Source organism: Portunus trituberculatus, chromosome 12 (genome assembly GCF_017591435.1).
Source record: "Portunus trituberculatus isolate SZX2019 chromosome 12, ASM1759143v1, whole genome shotgun sequence".
In the NCBI taxonomy this organism is placed as follows: domain Eukaryota; kingdom Metazoa; phylum Arthropoda; class Malacostraca; order Decapoda; family Portunidae; genus Portunus; species Portunus trituberculatus.
Window position 1 is genome coordinate 13632880 of NC_059266.1, and position 25539 is coordinate 13658418.

General features: G+C 39.2%; 2 protein-coding genes across 3 annotated transcripts in view; one reads left to right on the forward strand and one right to left on the reverse strand.

The window, feature by feature from the left end:
* Positions 1-5394, forward strand: part of LOC123502605 — a 104780-nt gene extending 99386 nt beyond the window's left edge. The window contains exons 2-3 of one of the 2 annotated variants that reach the window (XM_045251770.1): positions 4823-5176; positions 5265-5394. In XM_045251770.1, coding sequence (XP_045107705.1) covers positions 4823-5155 — 333 coding nt within the window. In that variant the 3' untranslated portion in view covers positions 5156-5176; positions 5265-5394. Of the gene's footprint in view, positions 1-4822 lie in introns of both variants that reach the window. The other variant, XM_045251769.1, reaches the window with a different exon arrangement.
* LOC123502604 (pancreatic triacylglycerol lipase-like) overlaps positions 1-25539 on the reverse strand; it is a 94391-nt gene that overhangs the window by 46379 nt on the left and 22473 nt on the right. The window contains exons 2-3 of the mRNA XM_045251768.1: positions 17647-17804; positions 565-681 (exon numbers count right to left, since the gene is read on the reverse strand). Coding sequence (XP_045107703.1) covers positions 565-681; positions 17647-17804 — 275 coding nt within the window. The remainder of the gene's footprint in view (positions 1-564; positions 682-17646; positions 17805-25539) is intronic.

The window sequence follows — 25539 nt, forward strand, 5'->3', positions numbered from 1 at the left end:
CTGTCAAATGAGGTGGGAGTGTATGTGGATAAACTTATTTCTATAGTCATGTTCTGCATAGCTTCATTGTTATTCATCGTGAATCACTTATGGTATGAATAATGAAGCATTAATAGATTAATTAGATGTCTGTTTTGTAAGTTACAATCACCTCTTTTGTCAAAACAAGAACTATCCCTATTAGATAATCTGAAGAGATATTAGTGCCGGTAAAAGAAATGATTAAAGCTACCACGATCAGTCACAATTGATGATAATAGTTATTGTTTGGTGTCTAGGTATGTTACAAAGTTATACAAGTGTAAATATAATAGAATCAATAAATATAATCAAAATAAAAAGATTAAATAATAGGTATAACAACAGAGCTGATTGAAAGAAATAATGATAAAAGACTTCAAGCATAAAAATCCCAGTACCACATTAATCTGTCACTAGAACTCTAGACATACTTCAAATTACATTAGACATACTTCAAATTACATGTATTCTCGACTAGAGACTTTTGAAACTAGTCAGGAGGTGTGGCACAGAAACATTTCAGAATATGAGTATGACACTTACCCTAAGCCAGCCCAAAAAACCCGTGTCTATGAAGCCGTGGATTATGAATTTGATAGGCTTGTTGGGGTCAAAGGTGGTGTCGTTCAAGCTGCTCCGATTCGCGGTAATGAACACATCCTGCGAAGACAAAATTAAGATGCTGGTGGTTTGCATGTCATTCTTGTTAAAGAAGGCATAAAAAAGTTACCTTGCTCTGCGCATTCTGAGAATCGTAAGTAATACACCTAAAATCTCGTTATTTTATTAGATATTTTAGTTAGGATAAAATAATACACACATCTTAACTGGAAACTTCACATCTCATCTCTTGCTAAAACAGTTTCTATGAAATTAGGTGTTTTGAGGCGTCTCCGCCAGTTTTTCTCGCCCCTCCAACTGGTTACTCTGTATAAGGGCCTTATCCGTCCTTGTATGGAGTACTCTTCGCATGTTTGTGTTACAAGTACATAATACAAGTACATATGACACCCCCACTACAAATTATCTTAGACGAAGAAAGTCGTGATCTCACCACCTTCAGTGATGGAGTCACCTTGTACAGATTCCGTCGATTACCATTTGGACTCAACTGTTCGCCAGCCATTTTTTCTTGGCAAATAGCTTCGTTTTTGGCTCCTCTTTTGAAAAAGGGCTGGGTGAAAAATTATCTGGATGATCTGATTCTCTGGGCCACTAACTTTAATGAATTGCTGAGCCGCCTCAAAGAACTTTTCGGCCTCTTAACTGACCAAGGCATAAAGTTAAACCTTAGTAAATGCAGTTTTGGATTAAAAGAAGTAACTTTTCTCGGCCACTTAATCTCAGAGGTAGGCAGTAAACCTTTACCAAAGAATGTAGAAGCCGTAATGAAAATGAACGCCCCAACCACTGTGAAACAAGTGCGTAGATTCTTAAGAATGGTAGGTTTTTACCGTAAACACATCCCCTCATTTCCAAAAATTGCAGCCCCTCTTACCAACCTTACCAAAATCAAAATAGGTTTTTCCTGGACACCGACATGTCAAGAAGCTTTCGAATGTCTAAAAAAAAAGTCACCTAGTTAAAGCCCCTATCTTGGTTAAGGCACAAACAGATCAGCCATTCTTCCTAGCGACCGACGCAAGCGACACTCATGTCGGCGGGGTCTTGAGCCAGATACAACCCGACGGTAACAACTGCCCCGTAGGTTATTTTTCAAAGAAGTTAAATCCTTGTGAGACCCGTTACTCAGTCACTGACAAAGAAGCCCTAGCTATTGTTCTTGCTTGCCGAAATTTTCATCACTACCTTTGGGGGACCAGAGTCACGGTCATTACTGATCATCAACCTCTAACCAGCGTATTCAAAAGAAAGACAAAATCGCCGAGAATGAACCGGTGGATTCTGGAAATGAGAGAGTACAACTATGACATTCAGTACATAAGGGGCAAGGATAATTTCGTGGCTGACCATCTCTCTCGACCCGTAAGAGTAGTAACACGAACACCTGGCTCGGTTATGATCAAAAGGAATACAAAGTAAAACAGAGGGAGGATCCAGTATGGCAAGAATTGGCAGAATATTTAGAGGGTGGCCGAATTCCAACTAAACGCTTACCAAAAGCCACTCTAGATCAGTTTGCAATAGTGGAGGAGATTCTCTATTTCATGAAATTAAAGTCAGATGGCAGTCTCCACTATACTCTCATTGTTCCTCGACAGTTAATCCGAGATGCTATTCGTCATGCTCATGAGCTGTCTGGTCACTTAGGACAGAAAAAGACTATTCAAAAGGCTGAGGAACTGTTCTACTGGGCAAATCTCAAAGTTGATGTCTATAAATATGTAAAACAATGTATTACCTGCCAAAGATTCAAGGGTACTCAAGGTCTTTCACAGCAGTACAAAGAGCTTCCCCCTGTACATAAACCTTTGGAGAGGATAGGTATAGACCTCACAGATATGGTATCCGGATCTCAGGGTTACCGATATGTTCTCAGTCATTGATCACTACAGTAGATTCATTAGATTTTTCCCCCTAAGAACAAAACACACTACACATGTTGTTGACGCTCTGAGACAGTACCTGGCCGACTACGGAGCCCCGACTGGCATCGTGTTGGACAATGGAGGAGAGTTCACGAGCCAAGAGTTCCAGAAGTTTTGCCAGCAGTACCAGATCACACTCTACCATACTACTCTCTATCATCCGCAAGGCAACGGAGTGACAGAGAGGATGCACAGGACGCTGAAGTCGGTTCTCTCAGCCTTGTGTCAGGGGCACCCGCTTCGCTGGCCCACACTTCTCCAACCCTGTCAGAGCATCATGAACCAGGCGGTTCACACCTCTACTGGACAACAACCGTTCTTTGTTTTTTTTCTCAAGGTATCCACCCTGCCTGGTTGGATCAGCACTACCTGCGATTGATGGAGAAGAGGATGAAATGGCGGCTGCCCATGCCCTCATACGTGAGACCCACCAGAAAATGACCCGTAAGTACCGAGACAATGCAAACAAAAAGCGGAAAAATCAAAGTGTGGAGATCGGTACCTTGGTGTGGGTTAAGAAAGAAACCACCTTATCAGGTACGTGCCGCAAACTGAACTTGAAGTGGGACGGCCCATACCGGGTATGTGACATCAAATCAGAACATAGTATCTATGTAGTGGAAAATGTATTCACGGGTAAGCGAACACAGAGGGCAGCGGGCCAAGTGAAACCGTATTACGGGAGTGAAGGGTGGTTGCTGGAACCGTTAGAGACAGAGTTCGATCCTGATCCGGTGGATGAACAATTACAACCCAGAGTCCGCCGGCCTCCACGCCGACTCATCGAAGAGTGTTGACAGACTTGGTTACTCGTCACCTCCGGAGGAAAGAATGATGGTGATTAGGTGTCCCTATATTGATATGTAATATGGTGTGCAAGTGTTGAGTCTTTCTGGTGTGCGAGCCGGGGCTGGCTGAGTGCTGGGAGTAACGACGCTTCAGTCAGTGTCTCTGGTCATATTTCTCTCGAGTGCGGTGAGTAAGACTCTAAGTTCTTTCGATGTCTGGAATTCAGAGGCTCTTTAACTCGAAGGAAGGGTGAATAACGCCTTCCTCACCTCTACAATCGGTACGCTTGTTGGTGTGGCAGTTATTCCAGGACCTGGTTAGCGCTCACTATCTGCCCAGGGGATAACATTGGGATGCGAAAGGTAGTGTGGAAGAGAGTGTGAATGTGAGAGTGAGAGGTAGCATGTACGGGAAGTGTTTCCTTGGAGTGATCTAACCAGCGAGAATACAGGTTTAGCCCGGTCGTGGCGACCACGTCAGCACCCAAGGACTGAGACCGGTTGGGGAGTCCTCACCAGCATCTCTTCGTCTTCAGGAAATCAGGAAAACTGCGACCTCCCGAGATACGCGGGCCAACTGGTGGACCGACAGGTGCCATCTCAAGAGTCAGAATATAGTGTTTGCATGACCAGCCCAACATGTCGGCTCCCGTTCAGCACACCGGAGACTCCTTATTTTAATGAAGTGAAGATAGTATTGTGTTGGAACTTTGGTACACAGTGATGTTTAAAATTTTTCTCCGGAGGAGGGACGCGTGTAATGCCATGATTATTTCCCGTAGTATTAATATGTAAATTGTATATATAACATGGATTCCCCCCTTATAATACAAGTACATATGACACCCCCACTACACTAATATACAGACATACAGACATACTCCGCACAGCAGGTGGTTGTGGATCACGGGATTGGCGGAGGAAAAAACGTTTCCTATTGGCTGATCGCCGCAGCTCCCCCAAATCTAAATTTCTATATTCGGACGCTGTTCCCCAGAATGGTGAAATCCTAAGTGTTATGTTAAACTTTCTATCAAATTTTAAGCATCCCTGGTTCCCAAAATTCAAGTCTTATAATTAACTTCTTTATCGGTAATTCTTTTGACATCATTAGTATCATAACATTAAGTAAATTATTCCCCACTTTTAAACTTAATATCATAAAGAGACCATTCAAACCAACGAGTATAGATAACTATGAGAAGAAAGCTTGAAAATACTGCGTCATTAAGTTAGATTGTGGTGGATGGCAAGTACAGTAGTGTTTTCATTCCCTCCTAGAGGGACTCGTCATCGCTTACTTTCGACTTGAGATCCCTGAAATATTTAATTTTCTCTTCCTACATGACATATGTGGTATTATATGAAACTGATAAATGTAAACATATGTTTTCAAATCGAAAATATAATGTAGTGTTTTAAATTTTCAGTAAATATTTGTATTACTAATCACTTAAATATCAGCTCTCCCAGCTGCTCATCCCTTGCAAGTGGTCGCCATCGTCCGCATCCGCGTGGGACACACAACACTCGCCGCACACTTGTACTGCCTACGTCTGTCTCCTGATCCCATCTGCCCTTGGTGTAGGACTATTCCTGAGACCATTGAGCATTTCCTGCTCTACTGCCCACGCTTCCACCCCCCACTGCACTGCATTACGTTCTTGGCTCTCTGCCCTGGGCATCGACCTGCTTACCCTCCTGGCGGCCTCAGGTGTCCATCCCTCCCGGCAATCTGCTGTCCTTCGCCTTACCTGTGCCTTCTTGAGGAAGACCGGCCAGCTATCGCGCCTGTGATATCCACACAGGACTACTCCAGGGCTCATAAGGATTTAAAGATCTTCGCGGCCCTGACAACAACAACAACATCCCTTTCAAGTCCTTAACAACATATTGCAGCAATTATAAGAAATGAAGATTTCACGAGGGCCGACGTGTATCCTGTGCCACTCAAACAAAGGCACACATCCACACCTATCACTCCATCATTTACCAAAGGAGGAACAGAGGTACTGTACTATGCTGCAAAGTGATATTAAAATAAACTTAAATCCCTGTTATTTGTTTTGTGAGGTGTGTACCAGTATCTCATTGTTCATGTTAGGAGAATGGGAAAGAACGACTCCGAGGAGGGAAAGGTGTCACGTTTAGAGGGAAATTCACAGTATTGCCTTATAAACTATCTACATGGGGCTTCTTTCACCCGCCAAAAAATGGATAAATATATAAAAAAAATTCTATCAAGTTATTGATTATTTTTTGCCAGCTATAGTGGGTGTTCCAATTGCTAGTGATCAGTAGTTTTATCAGATGAGGTAAACAAAAGTATTGTGAGACTGGTGTAAGATTAGAAAAAAAAAGACTTCTTTTATGTAGTGCTTTCACCTGTATGAAGTAGCAAACACAAAGGTAAGCTTAGGTGTTGCACACACACACTCTGCCTATATTTTTGATGAATGTTAATTTCCATGGGGTTTAACTGCCTTGAGTGTCTTTAGAGTAGAGAAGATGTTAAAAAAAGAAAATGCAGAACTAAAGAGATGCTTAACTAAGGAACTTAATTTTATTGAACAGGTATTTATTCATACTTTACTTGTATTTCATTATTAATGTTATTAATTATCTTCAATTCATGACATTTGGTGTAGTTTGAAATGAAAAGTGTGTGACTCATGTCAAACACACACACACACACACACACACACACACACACACACACACACACATATATATATATATATATATATATATATATATATATATATATATATATATATATATATATATATATATATATATATATATATATATATATATATATATATATATATATATATATATATATATACATGTCTTATATTTTTATATATATATACTTTTAACAAAGTAATTCCTTTGGAAGAGAAGGGTTAAGACACATTTCAGTTGGCTCTCCACCTTGTTATTATTTTCTCAGAGCCTTTTTTTGTTTGTGTCTTTCCTCAGGTTAACACCTTTATCATGTAAGACACAGTTTCCCTTACAGTTTTCATCATTAGGATTGAGACTCTGGAGTACCCTGACTTATAGTTTTCTTCAACATTTTAAGAACAATGATAACAACAATTATGATGAGACACAGCATGATTATTACATTTAAGTATTCATTATTGTTTGAATATCATATTTAGATACTAAACATGAAATAAAAAAAATAAATAAATAAACCAGTGTTTTTTTCTGCTACCTTTATTATGTCTTGATTCAACACATAAAAGAAAGGTACATACACACATACTGTGTATGTACCTTTGGCCATGTGTATATTAGATATTTTACTTCTTTACTGATGTTATAAGCCTTTGTATGAAGTGAACATTTTCTTTACTTGGAACAATGAGCAATTGTTTATACAGTGAGAATAGGATTTCCATATACTATCATACGCACCTAAAAATTTGTTATTCCCTCATAGTCTTGCTGGTTATTTTTTGTCCTACTATTTGTTAAATATATAATATATACATGCCTACAGTAACCTCTAATAGCAGAAAGAAGAGTTAATAGGAGTAGCGGTACCTAATTAAGCAGAGTTGGAAGTCAATATATGTGGTGAGCATGTCATCAATCAGTAACAATCAGTAGTTCAGATAACCATACGATATGAAATACCATAACCAGGCAGTGGTAGCACTGAGACGAGTTTCAAAGCACGCGGTTTGAGAGTTGTTTCCCCCACGCGACGTCAGTCGCCGTCCATCTCTCGTCTTTCACAGATATGTGAGAGTTATCTTCTCCCCCCTTATCTGAACTCTTTCCTCAAGTACTAAAAACTGACCATACAGTGTTAAGAAATGAATACATTAAATCGAGAGTAATTAGAGTAATAATATTGAGTCGCCGTCCATCTCTCGTCTTTCACAGATAAGCCAGTCTCGGTCTTTCAGCCTCGTAGCATCACATGAACACACATACACTAACATAACACCCCCCCCATTCAGGAAGAAACGAGTGTCATTTTTCATGTCTTTTCTTGAGTACAGTGTCCTTTCGAGTCCTCTATCTCATCATTTTTTTTTTTTTGATGAATAGAAGTTTTTTTTTCTCATTTGAGTTTTTTTTTTTTTTTTCTGTGTGGCATTTTCTCGGAACTGTACTCCCGGATCGGTGTTTTGTTCTGACGGCCGGACGACCGATAGAAGTGTTATACTTACCCTAGTCTCCTCCGAAGAGAGCGTTACCTCAATATATATATATATATATATATATATATATATATATATATATATATATATATATATATATATATATATATATATATATATATATATATATATATATATATATATATATATATATATATATATATATATATATATATATTTTTCTGTGTTTCAAAATTTGTTCATTTATTTATTCACTTATTTATTTAATTTTTTTTGGGACATGTGGTTCCTCTCATCCCCGTGAGAGAACTATCAGGACCTGGTGGCAGCCTATCATTACTCTCCCTCCCCTCACCATCAGTCATCAGTCAATAAAATCATGTGTTTTTTTTTTGTCTCATTAACAACCATAGTCTTCTTCCAATCCTAATAGAAATCAACCTACCTTTAAAAGTAAGTCAAATAATAATTTTTTTTTTGTGCATGAGCTTAAATTTATCATAAACACTACACTTGTGGTGGGAGCATTACACTGGTGTGCAGCGGCGGAATTTTGAACCATTACATTTCGGGGTGTTCCAGTCACACAGCTTTGCTTGATATGGTGGAATCGAAAGCTCTTCGTCTCATCAACTCCCCTCGTCTCACTAACTGTCTTCAGCCTCTTTCTTACAGCCGAAATGTTGCATCCCTTTCTATCTTTTATCGCTATTTTCATGGTAACTGTTCTACTGATCTTGCTAACTGCATGCCTCCCCTTCTCCTGCGGCCTCGTTGCACAAGGCTTTCTTCTTCCTCTACCCTATTCTGTCCAACTCTCTAATGCATGAGTTAACCAGTACTTTCAATCATTCATCCCTTTCACTGGTAAACTCTGGAACTCCCTCCCTGCATCTGTATTTCTGAATTCCTACAACTTGTCTTCTTTTAAGAGGGAGGTATCGAGACATTTGCTCCCCTAATTCTGGCTGACGGTTTTGGTACTTTTTACACTTTTTAGAGAGCCAGCACTCAAGTGGGCCTTATTTAACTTTCTCTTTTTTGCCCTTGGCTGGCCCTCTTCCCTACGTAAAAAAAAAAAAAAAAAAAACACCCGTCTGTCCATCCCCTCAACACACACACACACACACACACACACACACACACACACACACACACACACACACACAATGAGTAGCATGATATTCAAGTTAACAAATTGTTTTATTTAACAAAGATTATCAAGGAGATTTTGTAATGTAGTAGAATTATTTAGATTTGACAGAGATTGACAGGAACTAAGCCAACACAGTGAGAAGTAAGTGGTCTGCAAGAAGTCACTTAGTAAGATCAGTGAGATAGTGAGAAGAGTAGTTAGAGCAGAGACATTGTTGGACACGCTGCTGTTGTATCCAGTTCTTTTGCACAAGGAATTAAACTTCACAAGTTATGCCTTAGTGTATCTTTCTCCATGGATTGTTACCAATTTCTTGGTGGCGACACTGCAGTACACGAACCCTGCGAGGTAGTCACACGTGCCCAGGAGTAACACTGCTGTTAGGAGTGGGGATTTTCGTCATTATAGAGCAGTAATTCCCAACCTCTACACCTTGGAGGAACCTCTGTAATAATTCTTCCTATTCCACGGAACCCCTATATATGGTATAAGGGTGTTTTCTTCAGCGCAGTAACCCTTATTCACGCATACTATTTGTTCTCATGACTGTCTACACTGTACTACCTGACACTAACGTGTATATTGATGTCTTGAAAGTATTTGTAACGTGTTGCTGAATAAGAATTATGAGTTATGGATTAAGATCACAGTAATTTTGTAATGACACATCAATATTTTACGGGCTTCTCGCGGAACTTATGATGGTGAAGGTGATGGTAGGCGGAACCCCGGTTGGGAATCACTGTTATAGAGACTTGCGATCAGACAACTAAGAAGGAAGACATGTTAGAAGAATGTTTGGAAGTAGTGAGATTGCAGATATAGAAACAAAAAGAAAAACAAGAGGAAACACAGCAAGAACTCAACATGTACGAGAGGAAAACAAGTCACTGCACTAAGGTCTGATAGAAGTGGTTCCAAAAATGGATAAACGCCAGACGGAAGTGAAGGAAGAACAGGCAAGATTAAATGAAGAACAGGCAAGAGAGAAGGAAGAACAGGTAAGAAAGAACGAGAACAGACAAGATTTGGACAACAGCTAGATGATGTGCAGGAGATGGTCCTAAGGGTGTAGAAAATAATGGAGGTGTATTACAAGATTAGTGTTATAAGTGACAGAATATAGGCCCTTTAAAACTGTATCATTATAAACAAGCAGCCATTGCCTATGAAAGACAGTTGTGTCCCAAGTGAGTATTAAGCGCGATGGAAATAATTCGAGTCCAAGTGCGCCTGAGTTAAGCCCCACCAAATGTGCCATCACTTCCAGCGCCAGCGTTATGGATCATGTGGGAATGTCAGTTAGGAAGAAACTGTAGGAGCTTGACGGTAAGGTTCTCTGAGAAGCCTAAAGAGCACAGTTTGAGATGTTGGCAGGTCGGCATGGATGGGATAAGTGCAATCCAGTTGGCAACCAGTCTTAAGAGTGTGAATGGTGTTGAAGGTTTTTGGGCAGCTTGACAGCGCGGCAAGGGGCAGCTACTACAGGCTGGCACAAATGTTGGAACAGCGGTATGGGACGAGATACCAAGATATCTTCAGGGCCAGATTCTGGATTCACACCAGGAGACGTGATGAATCTCTGCTGGAGTTGGCTCAGGGCCTGAAGGGCATGCTGCACGCGGCTTCCCCAGGGGCTAACATTGACTTCATAACAGTAATGCTACCCAACCAATTCATCAAAGCTTTGGACAGTCCCCAACTAAAGATACAAGATCAGGCCAAACCATTATCCCTGCCGGAAGCTCTGGCCAGGGCAATGGAGTTTGAGTTCCTGGTGATGTCCAGCTTATCAATTTCCAAAGGCAACTCGAGCTCTGGCTTCAAGAAAGAGCGCATTCAGCTAAGCAGAACAATTGAAAAAGACTATGCTGATAATGCAAGGTGGGACACAAGAAGAACGATTGCTACAAGAGAAAAAACGGGAACAAGAAAGAAACCCAGAAAAGGATCACGGTGCTGTAGATGAAAGACACTGCCAGAAGGAGTGCCAAGAGTAGGCACAACCAGGGAAGAAGCGAACCTCACATCAGGAAAAATAAATATGGCTGGTGTCGGGGGCAACAACCAGCTTGTTTTGTATATGCCTCAAAGACAACATTGTGCAAGAATGCAACTGTTACCAGGTACCAAGTGGAAAGGGAGTGTTCTGCCATGTGGCCACAACACATGGGATCGGAGAAGACACAGGTGAGGCCGGATGTGATAAGTTATCAGCAACTCCTACTAACGTTACATCGACTCTGGGGAAGTCATTGGACACTGTGCATAACTTACAAGTCTAGTGGTGATAAAGTTCCAGCTCGAAGGAAAGGATGAGTTTCTCTCCTTGTATATGGGTGGTATAGAGAATCCTGCATCCTAGGTATGGATTATATTGTCTACTGCAAATGTGAGTTGGACGTCCACGTGCAGCAGCACACCATCACGGGGAAGGAGGCTGCCGCCAAAGATGGTGGACAAGAACGGTCCGCCAGTGATGTTCAACCATACAACCGTCATTCACCCAAAGTCGACTTTAGCGTTTTATCCTAACACGGGTCATATTTCACTTATGGTAAGTCCAATTGACTTGAAACTTTAACGTGTTGTTTGTGAGTGTAAACGTAGGTCATTCTGTAAATTTCAACAAGTTTGGAAGAATGTTAGTGGAGAAAAAAAAAAAAAAAAAAGTGGCGTTATTTTTCGTTTTTTTTTATTTTCAAAAATTTTATTTTTCAGTTAATTGCTTTTAAAAAAGAACCATTTAATTTTTGTTCATATACTCGACTTTTGGAGGAATTAGCTTTTTTGTTTTTATTTTTTTGTTTTCGAAGGATTTTCTTTTATTTTTTTCAAGTTTTTTTTTCACTTTCCTGTATCTCGTTTTCTATTGATATTATATAAACCTAATTCCAAAAAAAAAAAAAAATAAATAAATAAAATAAATAAATACATAAATAAATAAATGTCTAAAATGATACTAAACAAAAGTCGGTAAGATTTTATACCGATTTTGTAATTTTTTTTTTGAAGTGCAAAAAACACTTGGAGACACTCACTCCCAAAGATTTGTTCTCATTTCGTCCTTGTTTTGCTATTTGTATTCATCAGATTGACATCAGATTTTCACACATGATGGTGTATACAACGGTGACTTCCTGGAGCATGATAGGATAATAATGCATCAGCAGATTCCCGCTTCTCTAAAAAAAAAAGTAGTATTTACTCTTAAACCAGGCTGTCGCAAGCGCAAGGTACCATCAGTAATGTCATGGCAATTTGCTATATTACGACTGGTCTGTACATCTCTGAGTCTTGATTAGTGTGTTAAGGTGAGACAGGGACACTGAAGTTCTTTATTTCTTGTCTAATTCAACTTCATACCTGTGTCAAAATAATCTGTTGTAATAGTGTTGTCAATTTTTTTTTTTTTAGCTGTATAATAATAATAGGCTAGTTGTGATGATGGTAAAGGTAGTCTTGTTCATACCTGTTAAAATAATCTCTTATAATAGTGTTGTCAATTTTTTTTTTTTTAGCTGTATAATAATAATAGGCTACTTGTGATGGTACAGATAGTCGTAAAACAAATGTTTAGGCCCCTTACAACAAGTGAGGAAGATACACAATGCCGTGTGTGGTGGTGGGGTGAAGGAACGCGATGCACGCCGAGACACCACATGGAGGCGTTACTGGAGTTACTGTAGCTAACCACTCCTGACAGTGACAGCTGTTTATTTCTCGTTGTCTTAGCTGCTTCATTACTTCATAAGAAGTTTCTGACACTAAATTTCGTTATTTTTAAAAATGTAGAGAGCTAAAACGTAACACTATTCTTACTTCAAGTTTAAACAAACACTGAGGTGGCCCGGTGGGAAGGGTGGAAGTTGGAACGCAGTGTTGCCACACTCTCAGATTGGAATTATCGTACTGGCTCCCCAAAATTATGGGTTTTTCAATAGAATTGTCGTAACAAATTGTAGAATGTATATATTATTGTACACTGTTTCTGATATGATTTGACAAATAAAATGAATATATGTAAGATATTTCTGCAGGTATTAGTATCTTGTAATTTACATAATTCAAATAAAAACAAACATGAAATATTTCTCTTGAAAAAAAATAAAATAAAAAGTTATAGAATAATTATATAATCATCATGAACAATTGTTTTGAACAAATAATTATTATGTATTAATATTGATTTAGCCCGTCAGTACCGAGGTCACTCCGCAGCTACATAACACTCTTGTTTTTGCCAAAATTGAATGAAACTAGATGATTATTGTGCACAAAAGGATAGACCAACTTAAGTGAATCTGCTGGCTGAGCACTTCTCCCGCAAGATGACTATATCAGATCTCACTCGCCTTCCTCTCTTACCACCCGTGGTGGCAGGAGACACTCTGACCTCACTCACCACGACTGAGGAGGAAGTGAGAGCTGCCCTCACCAAATTGGAGGAGGATAAGGCAGTGGGACCTGATGAACTCAGCCCTCGCGTGCTACGTAGGTGTGCTACGAAACTGGCACCTCCTCTTACACTCATCTTCGGGGCCATTCCACGTCATAATAGGTGGCCTCGAGCTTGGAAGGTGTGCCACGTTGTGCCAGTCCACATAAAAGGTAGCAAAGGCGTGGTTGAGAATTACCTCCCTGTCTCCCTGCTGTCTGTAGCAGGCAAGGTGCTGGAAGGCATAATCGCCGCCCAACTCACCAAACACCTGGAGAGTCAAAACCTCCTCAGCGACAGGCAATTTGGATTTAGAAAAGTTTGCTCTGCTGCTGATCTAAACCACCTGCTCATCAGTGAGTAGAGCAACGCTCTGGATCAAGGGCGACCAACTGCTGTTCTGGCGCTGGACAGCAGGAGCGTTCGATACAGTGTGGAAAAACTTCATGCCGTCGGAGTGGGAGGCAGAGCTCTGGACCTGATGCTTGACTACCTGCATGGGAGGCACTTACAGGTAGTGTACAATGGACAGGTGTCATTATCACATGACATTTGGGAAGGCGTGTCTCAAGGCAGCATAGTGGGACAGCTGCTCTGGAATATATATATATATATATATATATATATATATATATATATATATATATATATATATATATATATATATATATAGTATATATATATATGAACGAGCTACTTCATCTAGCCCACTGTGTCAAGGCGTACGCGGATGACGTCACACTGTCACTCGCGTACTGCCTTGGTGAGGAAGCCTCCACCATGACGCGCCTTAATACTTCACTGCGCCTCCTGGAAAAGTGGGGTCAAAGGTGGCAAGTTACCTTCGCCCCCGACAAGAATTATCTCCTCGTTGTGTCCAGGACAAGGCAGGGCATCAGATTCCTATTCAATGAGGCAGCCCTAATACCGCAGGAGGAAGTCAGCATCCTGGAGGTTATTTGATAGTAAATTGACCTTCAAGACCCACATCGCACAGCTCGCCAGAACTGCGGCAGGGAAACTGGCTTCTCAGGAGACAGATAGGGCGAGAGCTGCTCTTCCAAGGCTCAGGTCCGCTCCTCACTCGAGTATTTTTGCCTCGCCTGATGGGGTGCGGCGAAAACACACCTCGCCAAGCTTGACGCGATGCATAGGAGAGCGGAAAGGATCATCTCTGGGGATCAACTCAAGCAGCCCAGCAGCCTGCAGAGCTTACAGCACAGGTCGGACGTGGCAGGCCTTACAACATTGTATAAGGTACAACGGGCCACGGTGCACCTGCAGCCACTCCAACAAACAAAGGTACAGACGGGAGGAGCAGCCAGGAGTCCCTCCGCGTTGATAACACCACGCTCCCACACCACCTATCACCAGAGACAGTTTGTTGTGCCTCGCTATGTACGTTTGTGGAACACCTTCCTAGCGGGAAACAAGTGTTCGGACGGCCTAAGTGTTGCCGAGTGTAGGCTGCAAAAGTTCAAAATGTGTGTGAACGCCTAGTTATTTCGCTGGTATTGTAATTTAATTTGTAATCTATAACTCTAAGCATAATTATACTATTTTTGGTTAGGTTTTAAGACTCTCATAATACACCTTTAACCTGTAAAATGACCAAGATTAATTGTAAGTAATGTATAAATAAAGAGAGAGAGAAAGAGAGAGAGAGAGAGAGAGAGAGAGAGAGAGAGAGAGAGAGAGAGAGAGAGAGAGGGGGTAGGTAGGGGGATACCATTTTTTTAAACCTATTACTACTTACGAAGCAATAAGTCCTATCTATGGTCGTATTTGGTTTTCACTCAACAGTCACACGTGTGGATGATAGGCCCAAAGTTGGGTTAGTAAATCTTAAGCATTACGCATAAGTTAATAACTGTGATTCCCTCAAAAAGATGATGAATTCTATTTTTTTCATTTACGAAATCGACCCTTCCATCTTCTTTCCAGGTAATAGAAAAGAAATCTGTAATTACATGGTGATGTATTTGGAGTGATCGCGAGAGTGGCTTGATCAAAAGACAAGGGCTTGTGATATAGTCAACAGAAAATAGAACAAATAGTAAGCATTTCTAACTGAACCTATATGCGAACATTCATGAGTTATTCTTATCTGTACAGTATTAAAATGAACGTAAAAATTCATCTAGTTACTTGAATTAAAAAATATTGGGAGAGTGCAAGCACTCGTCGAAATTGCCGTTCAAGAGAAGAACATTGTAGTACCTTCATACTAACGAATGATGATCGAACCTGCTCTAGAAGCAATACCAATAAAAGATAACGTACCATAACCAAACTGAACCTAATAACTTATGTCTCTACTTTAAATTGGTATGAGCTTTCTTCATTAACTTCTGATACATTCGGGGTCTTTGATCTAATTTTTCGATACGTAGCATACCACCTTTTCTCAACTAAACCTAATGATTTATTCACTGAAACGCAAAAGTCTGAGGCAACTCCCCGTAGTTCATTTAATGTTCCCTCATACTTTTTCTATTCTCATTTTCACTCCAAAGCTAGATAATCGTCTATGTGAGCAACAACTAAACTTCTCGTGACCACGCTCTTGAGATTTCTTTCTAAATTTTCCACCGTTTAGCTAAGACTAAAGTTACCGTTAAATAATATTCATCTACGCTGTATATATCATACCTAATTCTTCTGAATATAATAAATTTTGACTACTTAACTCCCAAAATAAAGTACATTTATTTTCTTTCCTTTTGAGAATTTCTGGAAGACTGAAATGTTCACCACCAGCTTTGGATTTCCTCTCCTTTTACTGATATCTTGGTGGACTATCCTCCATGACCAAGACTCCTAGAGCAACTGATGCAACACACTACTCGTATGTCCGAGGGTTTTAGATATATTCTCAATATTCTTGGATTTTTCCTAACTCTAGTCTTTCTGCTTAAGCTGTTACCCTATCTTCTCTCTTGGGTTCCCCAAATCTCATATCTATATCTTGTCCTATCGCTCTAATCCCTCCTTAGGATTCGCCGGAACGGAGGTAACTCTGGGGTTTTGCCTCTGCTAGATGGCGGGGAACTGAGGAGGGAGGCATTATGCCTCCTCATACTTCTCATGTATATTTCAGTTGCAAAAATGACTCTACACTGATTCCTCATTATAGATTGTGTGACTGGAAAAACTAATGGTGTTTGGAATTATGTCGAATTATATATTTTTTTCGATGAATAATTATTATATACCTTCTTTACAGGAGGAAGAAACTTCTTTCTATTTAATCTAGATACGTCATTAGTATCATCACGGTCACCATTTTTCATCACGGTCACCATTTTCTTCTTTTATATAAGAAAATAGTGATCGTGATGATTCTAATGACATATCTCAAGATAATATATCAAAAATAGTTTTATCCCCCCTGCAAGGAAAGAAAAAATAATTGAAAAAAAATATTGCTTCAATCTTTCCTAAACTATTCCAACCTAACAGCCAGTATAACTAATTTTCTTAAAAAGTACAATTATCACAGTAATGAGACATGAAAGACAAGACGACAGAATGAAACGGATTCTATAATATTGTAATGGAAAAAATATCAATTATCTTTAGTTTCATGAGAGAAAATAACACGTGTGAAAGAACACTTCTAAGAATAATCCAAACATAAGAAAATAAGGGAGGTTGTAATAAGTCATCAGTTCAACAAGTGATAATCCCTGTATGAAACAAACCTACCTATTTTTACCTGTCATCCCCTGTCCATATATTTATCTAATTTTTTTTTCAAAGTTCTCCATTGACTTACCAGTAACATCCTGATTACTGAGTCCGTTACATTCGTCTACCATCCTATTTGGCGAACAATTTCTTTCCATTTCTTTCTTAATTGAACCTTGATTTTTTAAGCTTTGAACTCATTACTTCTGTTCTTATCCTGGTTTCTGATCCTAAAAAGTTGCTAATGTCCCTTTTGTTATAACCACTATCACTTAAAGACTTCTATCAAGTCCCCTCTTAACAGCTTCAAATTCGTTTCGTTGGGAATACCCCTCATCACATAGATCCTTTTGGGTAATTTTCCTATAGAAATATCGTAAGAGTAAGACTGAAAGGATGGCAAAGAATTACATGGAGAGGATTAGTGAGGGTAGCAGTTGGAAGGATAGTTTGGTCACAACTGATTAGTTTGGTTAGACATGAAGATAGGGGCAGGGTCCAGATGAACACTCAGAGACGAGAAAGGAGAGCAATTCACATAAGAAAGCGTTACTTCCATCATCTCATTAGTATTACCAAGCAACATCTTTTATCAGCTCGGCTGAGTTTAGAGCATGATAATGAACCGTATTCAGAAATGTTTTGTCCTTCCAACACGACTGTTTACAAAGACCACATTTTTTTCAAGAGTGGTTCTCCTTTTAATGATAAAGAAATCTTGGTAATCTATCACACAGTAAAAACATCATAAAAATATCCCTGAGCTCCAATTAGAGCAATTTAAAAGTACTAGGTGCGGTGCAATAAAGGTTCAAAATATGGTCCATTATCACCACTACTTAATATAAGTATTTCTAACCTCATGGATTGCCGGTTTCTCCCGTGTATGCAGCATGAAGCGTGTGTTGATATGCTCCCTTGAGTTAGGCATCACATTGAAAGGACGACTGGGGTGGAACCAATCATCTGTGAGATACAGGCAGCCCAGCACAGGGTCACACCATGGCTCGGGATCATCTGTTCGCCCACAAACCCGCAAGGAAATGTAAAGTTAGGTTATGTTGGTCTTGTGCGTGTAGCTGGCTGGGGTTTGCTTCTTGCTGGTGTCATTAGTTGATGTTCATTTCTATTATAATAAGTAAATAACTAAAGAAATAGATCAAATATAATAATAACAATTATCATTATTATTATTATTATTATTATTATTATTATTATTATTATTATTATTATTATGAATCATTATTATTGTTATTATCGTTATTGATATTGTCACTCCTGTTCTCCTCCTCCTCCTCCTCCTCCTCCTCCTCCTCCTCCTCCTCCTCCTCCTCCTCCTCATCATCATCATCATCATCATCATCACCATCATTATTATTATCATTATCATCATTACTATCATTGTTATTAGCATCCTTATTAGTAAAGCTCCAACATAGTGATGACCGTTATTGTATTTTTATGAAGAAGAAGAAGAAGAACAACAACAACAACAACAACTACTACTACTACAACTATTATAGTCTGACCGGTGTCCCGTGATATAGTGTGGCTGTGACGGTGTTTAGATGCGGCTTCTGCGCATGCGTGAGTAGATGACGTCGCGACCTGCTGTGACAAAGCATGGCATGGAAGCATCCAACGGGATTATGGAGAAGGTAAGTGTGCTTAATGTGTACATTTACGACACAATTATATATCTGAGTGTTGCATGTTCAATAAAGAATATTGTGTGTTGGGAAAAGTACACCATTGCGAAGCAAGAAACGTATAATTGGTGTTTGAATAGTGATGGGGCCATGACTGCACGGAAAAACGGCTCATTTTGGCATTATTATGGCATATTTGGGTGTTGTTTGTGTGTAAATAGACTTTAAATTTAATATTTAATGTAGCATATTATTGCAAGTACAGTAAACAAAGCGAGCCATGCTATGATGAAAGTATTTCTTATCCTCAACACAACGTCTTCATGCCATGCATGTCAAGGAACAAGCTCAAATTGGCATTATTGTGGCATATTGATGCATTGTTTGTATGGAAATAGTTAGGGGATTCAGTGTTTAATGTATCTTATACCTGTATGTGCAGTAAAAAGAACAGTGGATGAGAGATGAGGAAATGTGAGATGACGCGCGTCAAGAAATGTTTGATGGGCGTGATCCACAGAGTTAAATGCAACTGTGGAGAAACCACTGTGTTGTGTTAGTTGGTAGTAAGTTTTTTGGATTGCAGTATGAGAGGGATGCGATGTTTTGCATGTTTGGAGATCCATGCCTGTGAAGATCATCGTAATAAAGATATGTGAAAAATAACTTAGAGGACAGTTGGGGAGGAATTAAAGGCTAAAGATATTAAAGTATTCAGTGAAATAGTAATAACAATAGCAGCTGGAAGAAGTCTTTTGAGATAAAAGTAAAAGCAAGTACATGGCGGATGGTTAAGATGAAGGAGAACATTGAAGGGAAGAGGGCTTATATGAGAAAATATTGCAAAGAAGTGTGTCAAAAATGAAAATGTGAAAAAACAGTGTTGATCTTTGAACATGAAAGTGAAAGATGAGAGTGGATGAGATGTTTGGTGGAAAGCTAAGTGTACAAAAATCAGTGACAATATTAAGTTGTTCCAGATGTAAATAAAAAAAAAAAAAAAAAAAAGGGCGGGGGAGGGAAGAAGAACATGATATATGAGACTAAAGAATATACAATTCTTGCAAGCAGTAAGAAATAATTGTTGCTTGTGTGTTAAAGTCAGATTTTTTAAAGTAATGAAATGAGAGAAGAAATAATAAGTGTCATGTAGCTCTATATAGAAGCACATGGAATGATTGCATTGATGTTAAAATATGGTGAAGTTATAGGAGATTGAATAATTCTGATTGTGTAAACTGGCATGGAAACAAAAGTAGTAGTGTACCTGATGAATGGATGGAGACAGTTATTCTAAATCTACATCAAGGGAAGGGTTGTAGAGATATGTAGAAGTTACAAGGATGTACGTAAGTTTGTTTATTGTCTCCCCAAAAATGTGAAAATCTTAACTATAAAAGTGGATTTATGCATCTGAGATCAGTGGTAGGTAAACACTATGAGATGGATAGAGACAATATAAAGTTGTGAATGGTATCAGATCATGAAAAGAAGAAAACAAAAGAGACTTACATATGCATAATGAGTGAATTTTACCTAATATAGACCTGGATGTGAAATAGGGCACAGTGGTATAGTGGGTGCTTGTTGTGGAAGTGACTGATGTGACAGAGGCATGTAGAGTGATGAGATGAGAGGGTGAGAGTAAGAGAAGATTGTAAGATGTTTGTGGCATCTGTGCAAGTGGTGTGTCATGGAGTGGTGAAAAAGGGTGAAAAGTAATCTCCTAGGGTACTATATTATCACAATGAAAGATGAAGCTGAAGAGATTTAAACAATTTATACATGACCAATACTACTAACAGGAGATCATATTGAAAGATAAAGCCGAAAAGTGCTAAAGAATTTATATGTGACCAAAATTAGACGTACTACAAACAGACAGGAGATGCAAGATAAAAAATAGGAATACAGTGGTGCCTCAGGATATGAGCATCTCGGCTTATGAGCAATTCAAGTTGTCAGCACAAGATACACACACACACACACACACCCCACAACTGAAGGAGTCTGGGTTTGAGTCATGCGAGCGGCGAGGCAAATGGGCAACCCTCTTTATGTGTGTAATTTGAGAGGTTGTGGCCTCACGTTCCTAGTGTGTGGAGTGTGATGTGTGGTCTTGGTCCTACTTGAAGACCAGTCCATGAGCTCAGAGCCTGCTCCGTAATGGGGAAGACTAACTGGTTGACCAGCAGGCAACTGTGAACACACACACACACACACACACACACACACACACACACACACACACACACACACACACACACACACACACACACACACACACACACACACACACACACACACTATTTCAAATATGTTAAGTGGGAGAAAAGGGAAAACTCAGAGAGAGTGTAAGAAAAATATAACTTATTTTTGGAAATATATAGAACATTTGTTATTGTTGTTTGTTAGAAAATTACTTTAATTTTGCATAAAATAAAATGAATATGGGATGATAAGTAACAAAATTGAGGTATGTCTACTGTTTTTCTTAATGTTTCCTGTGTGCCTAGCAAAACAGACTCAGGCTTACTAGGTTAACCTTGGTTTGACTAGTGTATATATGGTTAAACCAAGGTGTGAAGGGAAAAGAATGGAAATAGGTTATCTTGTTTAACATTGAAAATCAAAGGTACCTTTTAGGAATGAATATTTACCATTTCTTGAGAACTATGGTCATTAGTTGTGTGATACTGACGACTATTTTTTGCTGCATTCATGTCATTATTAACTACTCAGTGTGATTATTAACTAATCATGATCTCTTTTAGACTCAAAGAAGTTACACTTTGGAGGATGTGCGGAAGTTTCTTAAGACTGGTGACTTAGGGAACTTCAACAGCAGGGAGAGATATTGTCTCTATAAGTTAGCTAAGCGTTTCCAACTTCGTGGTATCTCTCTCTCTCTCTCTCTCTCTCTCTCTCTCTCTCTCTCTCTCTCTCTCTTCCCCCCTGAAATGTAAATATTGCATCCATTCTAGTTTCTATAATGTTAATCTTCAGTTTGTTTCTTTGGTGCAATGTTACATCTCTTTTGTCTTTAGTTTCATTCATGCTAACTCCTTTTGTTTTCCTCTCCTGTGACTTTGATTCTTTCAAGAGTAAGGTCTCATCATTTCTTCAACTGGATATTATTGTGTTCTTATCTTAGGAAACTAGAACCTGTCTTTTTTTCTTTTCCTTGGCTCATACATAAAGCTTCTACTTTGGTCTTCCTTCTTCCCTTAGCACACTTTCTGATTGCATGGTGTTAAAACTACTCAAAATTCCAGATGCTGACCAGGACAGGCTTTATTACATCTGCAAAGAAAAGGAAGGAGGACCAGTTCACTTGAAAGAAGTTATCTTCACTGAGGAACAAAAAAGGAAAGTATTTGAAGATGTTCATGACTAGCAGAGGAGCCTACATGGGTATCAATAAGACTATTTCTAAGATTACAGAAAGATTTTATTGGCTAGGCATAAAGAAAGATGTCATGAAATGGATAAGTGAATGTGATAAATGTCAAAGATCCCAGAAGATAAAAACTGTAGCACCACTTTTGAAACCAATTAAGACTGAAGGCCCTTGGCAGATGGTTGGTGTAGACTTAATAGGCCCCCTAACAGAGAGCCAATCAGGCAACAAGTACATCCTCACTTTGACAGATTTATGGTCCAAATTCATAGAGGCATTTCCATTGCCTTCAAAATCTGCTGATCTTGTGGATGTGTTGCAGAGTATTTTTACCGTTTTGTTCCCCCAGAGAAAATTTTAACTGATCAGGGAAAGGAATTCTGCAATAGATTAAATGATCAGCTCTTTTCCATTTTTGGAGTAAAGCACTTAGTTACACTTGCATACCACCCCCAGACTAATGGTCAAGATGAAAGAACCAACCAGATGCGGAAGGCTGTTTTGACTAAATTAGTCAATGAAAATGAAGATGACTGGGACAGACATTTAGAGGCTGCTTTATTTGGTATCAGAACTTCAGTGCAAGCTTCTACAAAGTATTCCCCTTTTTCTTGATGATTGGTAGACAGCCAAAACTGTTCATTGAACTTCAACAAAATGATAATGAAGAATCCAGTATTTTAGAGTTCCCAAATTTGAATCAATCTGATGATGCAATAGAATCTAGAATCAACTCTATCAAAGCTGTCAAAGAAAAAGTTGACAATAATATTGCTGAAGCTCAAGCTAAACAAAAAAAAAGTATTATGAAATGAAGAAGACCAAAGGATATAAGTCACTCAACTTCAAAATTGGAATGAAAGTTCTTATAAAGAATAATAAAAAGCAAGGAAGGAAAGGTTCCCAGCTTGAGGAGGACTGGCTTGGACCTTATGACATACACAGTATCTTAGATAACTCTGTAAAAGTCCTTGTAAATAAAATTGCTTTAATTCACATTAAACCATTAAATTGCCCAGTTTTGCACAGAAGCATGCACAAGTTTGTGACCAAATATTGCTGCCATCAGCTGCAAGAAATGGTTCTCCCGTATTTTCTGTCTTTTCAGAATCCACGGCATTTGGGGAGGAGCCTCGAGGCAACTCTTCCCCACCTACAGACCGTGGTGATGTGGGGCAGCAGCCTGACATGCTTCTTTCTAAAGGGTCACAGCATGTCACATCACTGCCCGTCACCACTGTCGGTAAGGAATGCATTGCTGGTGTTCTGAAATACTCCATGTATGTAGATTGAAGAGTGTACAATGACCATGAGCCTTGTTTCCTTTGTAAATTAATTGTTGCTAAATGCTTTTCAGCATCCACGGCATCTGGGGAGGAGCCTCGAGGCAACTCTTCCCTACCTACAGACCGTGGTGATGTGAGGCAGCAGCCTGACATGCTCCTTTCTAAAGGGTCACAGCATGTCGCATCTCTGCCCGTCACCACTGTCGGTAAGGAATGCATTTCTAGTGTTCTTAAATACTCCATGTATGTAGAGCAGTGGTTTCAAAATTTTTCCTAAGCGAGTACCACTTGAAAATTCTATACAGTCGCCTACATACCACTTGTTTCTTGAACAACTCAGTTCTAGGAAATATCACTGCATTCACAAGTAGAACACAAATGAATTAACAAAAAGGAACACACCTCACACGTGTCAGTTTAATACTAGGAATACATCTGTTTCTTCTCAACCAGCCGATTGATGCCAGATTATCTTGTGTAACGCAATAATATAATTTTTCTGGGAATTGAATTAATTCACTTTAACTAGAAATTGCATGTGATCTTGAAAATGCTTATGCACAACTTGGAAGGCCTTCTTGTACCACCAATGGAGCCCGTACCACAGGTTTGGAACCACTGATATAGAGTGTATAATTATATTTGCATTGTGCATCATAAACCATGTACTTTACTATCTATGTTCCTTTTGTAAATTGTTTCTAAATGCTTTTCAGAATTCACGGCATCTGGGGAGGAGCCTCGAGGTAACTCTTTCCCACCTACAGACCGTGGTGATGTGGGGCAGCAGCCTGACATGCTCCTTTCTAAAGGGTCACAGCATGTCACATCACTACCCATCACCACTGTCGGTAAGGAATGCATTGCTGGTGTTCTTAAATCCTGAGTCTACAGGTAATCTAGGGAAAGCCTAAAGTGGTAATTGTAGATAAGATGATCCTTGTTAAGAGAGTAATGATTTTTCAGAAATGTTAGTGTGATGTGAATCATGAAAACTCAAAATGTTATAAATCTTAATTTTGTTTCTTTAATTACATTTGTTGGTTTTATCTTGTTCATAACTGACGAGCAAGCTAATTGTAAATTGGTCAAACTAAATTGGTTCTTGTAAACAAGGTGGAACTAAAAGCTTCTTGTCTATTCCTCTCTGACTGACTGTCTTCACCCTTTCTCACCATTGCATTGTGTATCTCTTGCTATTTTCTACTGCTATTTTCATGCCAACTGCTCTTCTGATATTGCTAACTGCATTTATTCTCTCCTCCCTTTGCCTTGCTGAACAAGACTTTTCTCTTTTTTCCTCTCAACCCTACTCTGTCCAACTCTCTAACGCACAAGTTAACCAAGACTCTCAATCATTCATACCTTTCTCTGGAATGCTCTGCAACTCCCTACCTTTTCTGTATATTTCTATTTACCTATGCCTTGAACTCACTGAAGAGGGTAGTTTCAAGGCACTGATCTTATTCTTTTAACCAACCCTCTCGGACCTGCTCAATGACTTTTTGTTGAATGTTTCTTGTTGCCCTTGACCAGATTTCACCTCTTACATAGAAAATAAGCTTCTGTACAACTTTGTTAGAGTATGCCTTGAATGTTCTTGTCACATCTTATAAATCACCGCTAGAACAATTGATTTCATTACTAAAGATAGTTATCAATAATGTCCTTCAATATTCAGACTGCAAGCCAACAACACTGACGAGGAAAAGAAAGATTGTTGACAAGAAATCAACCACCAAGTGCCAATGTCATCACTCTATCCAACCAGTGCATCCTCTGAAGCCTCTTGAGATGCATTCCAGCTCAAAAAATCAAGAGGAAATATCAAGGATTCTCTCCTCTTCTTATGAATGGCTGAGTGACACTGTTATTGATGCTGCTCAATCACTTTTGGCACATCGATTTTCTCACATCATGGGATTTCAGAGCACAGTCATTTTACAAGGACCCTCATATGGTGGATATGCACCTAAAGACTTTCCATTTGTTCAAGTAATGAATGTTAACCATCATTGGATAACTTTGAATAATTCTGTCTTGGGCATTGTTAAGCCAGGAAATGTCAACTTGTATGACAGTTTGCAGACAAAAAATATCAACATTCCTACTATTGTAAAAAAAGTAGCAGCCTCATTGTTATTTTTGGAAGGTAACATTACAATTACAATTGTAATGTTACTGCTGCAAGCAGCAGAATGGATGCAATGACTGTGGACTTTTTGCCATTGCTAATGCAACTGCTTTATGTTTTGAAGTCAATCCCAGTTATTGTGTCTGGAAACAAAGTAAAATGAAACAACACTTGGCTAGTTGCTTAAGAAATGGCAAAATGGAAATGTTTCCCCATGATGTCAGCCAATCTAACGGTAATGCACACACCACTACTTTTGATGTTTTTTGTCATTGCAGGTTAC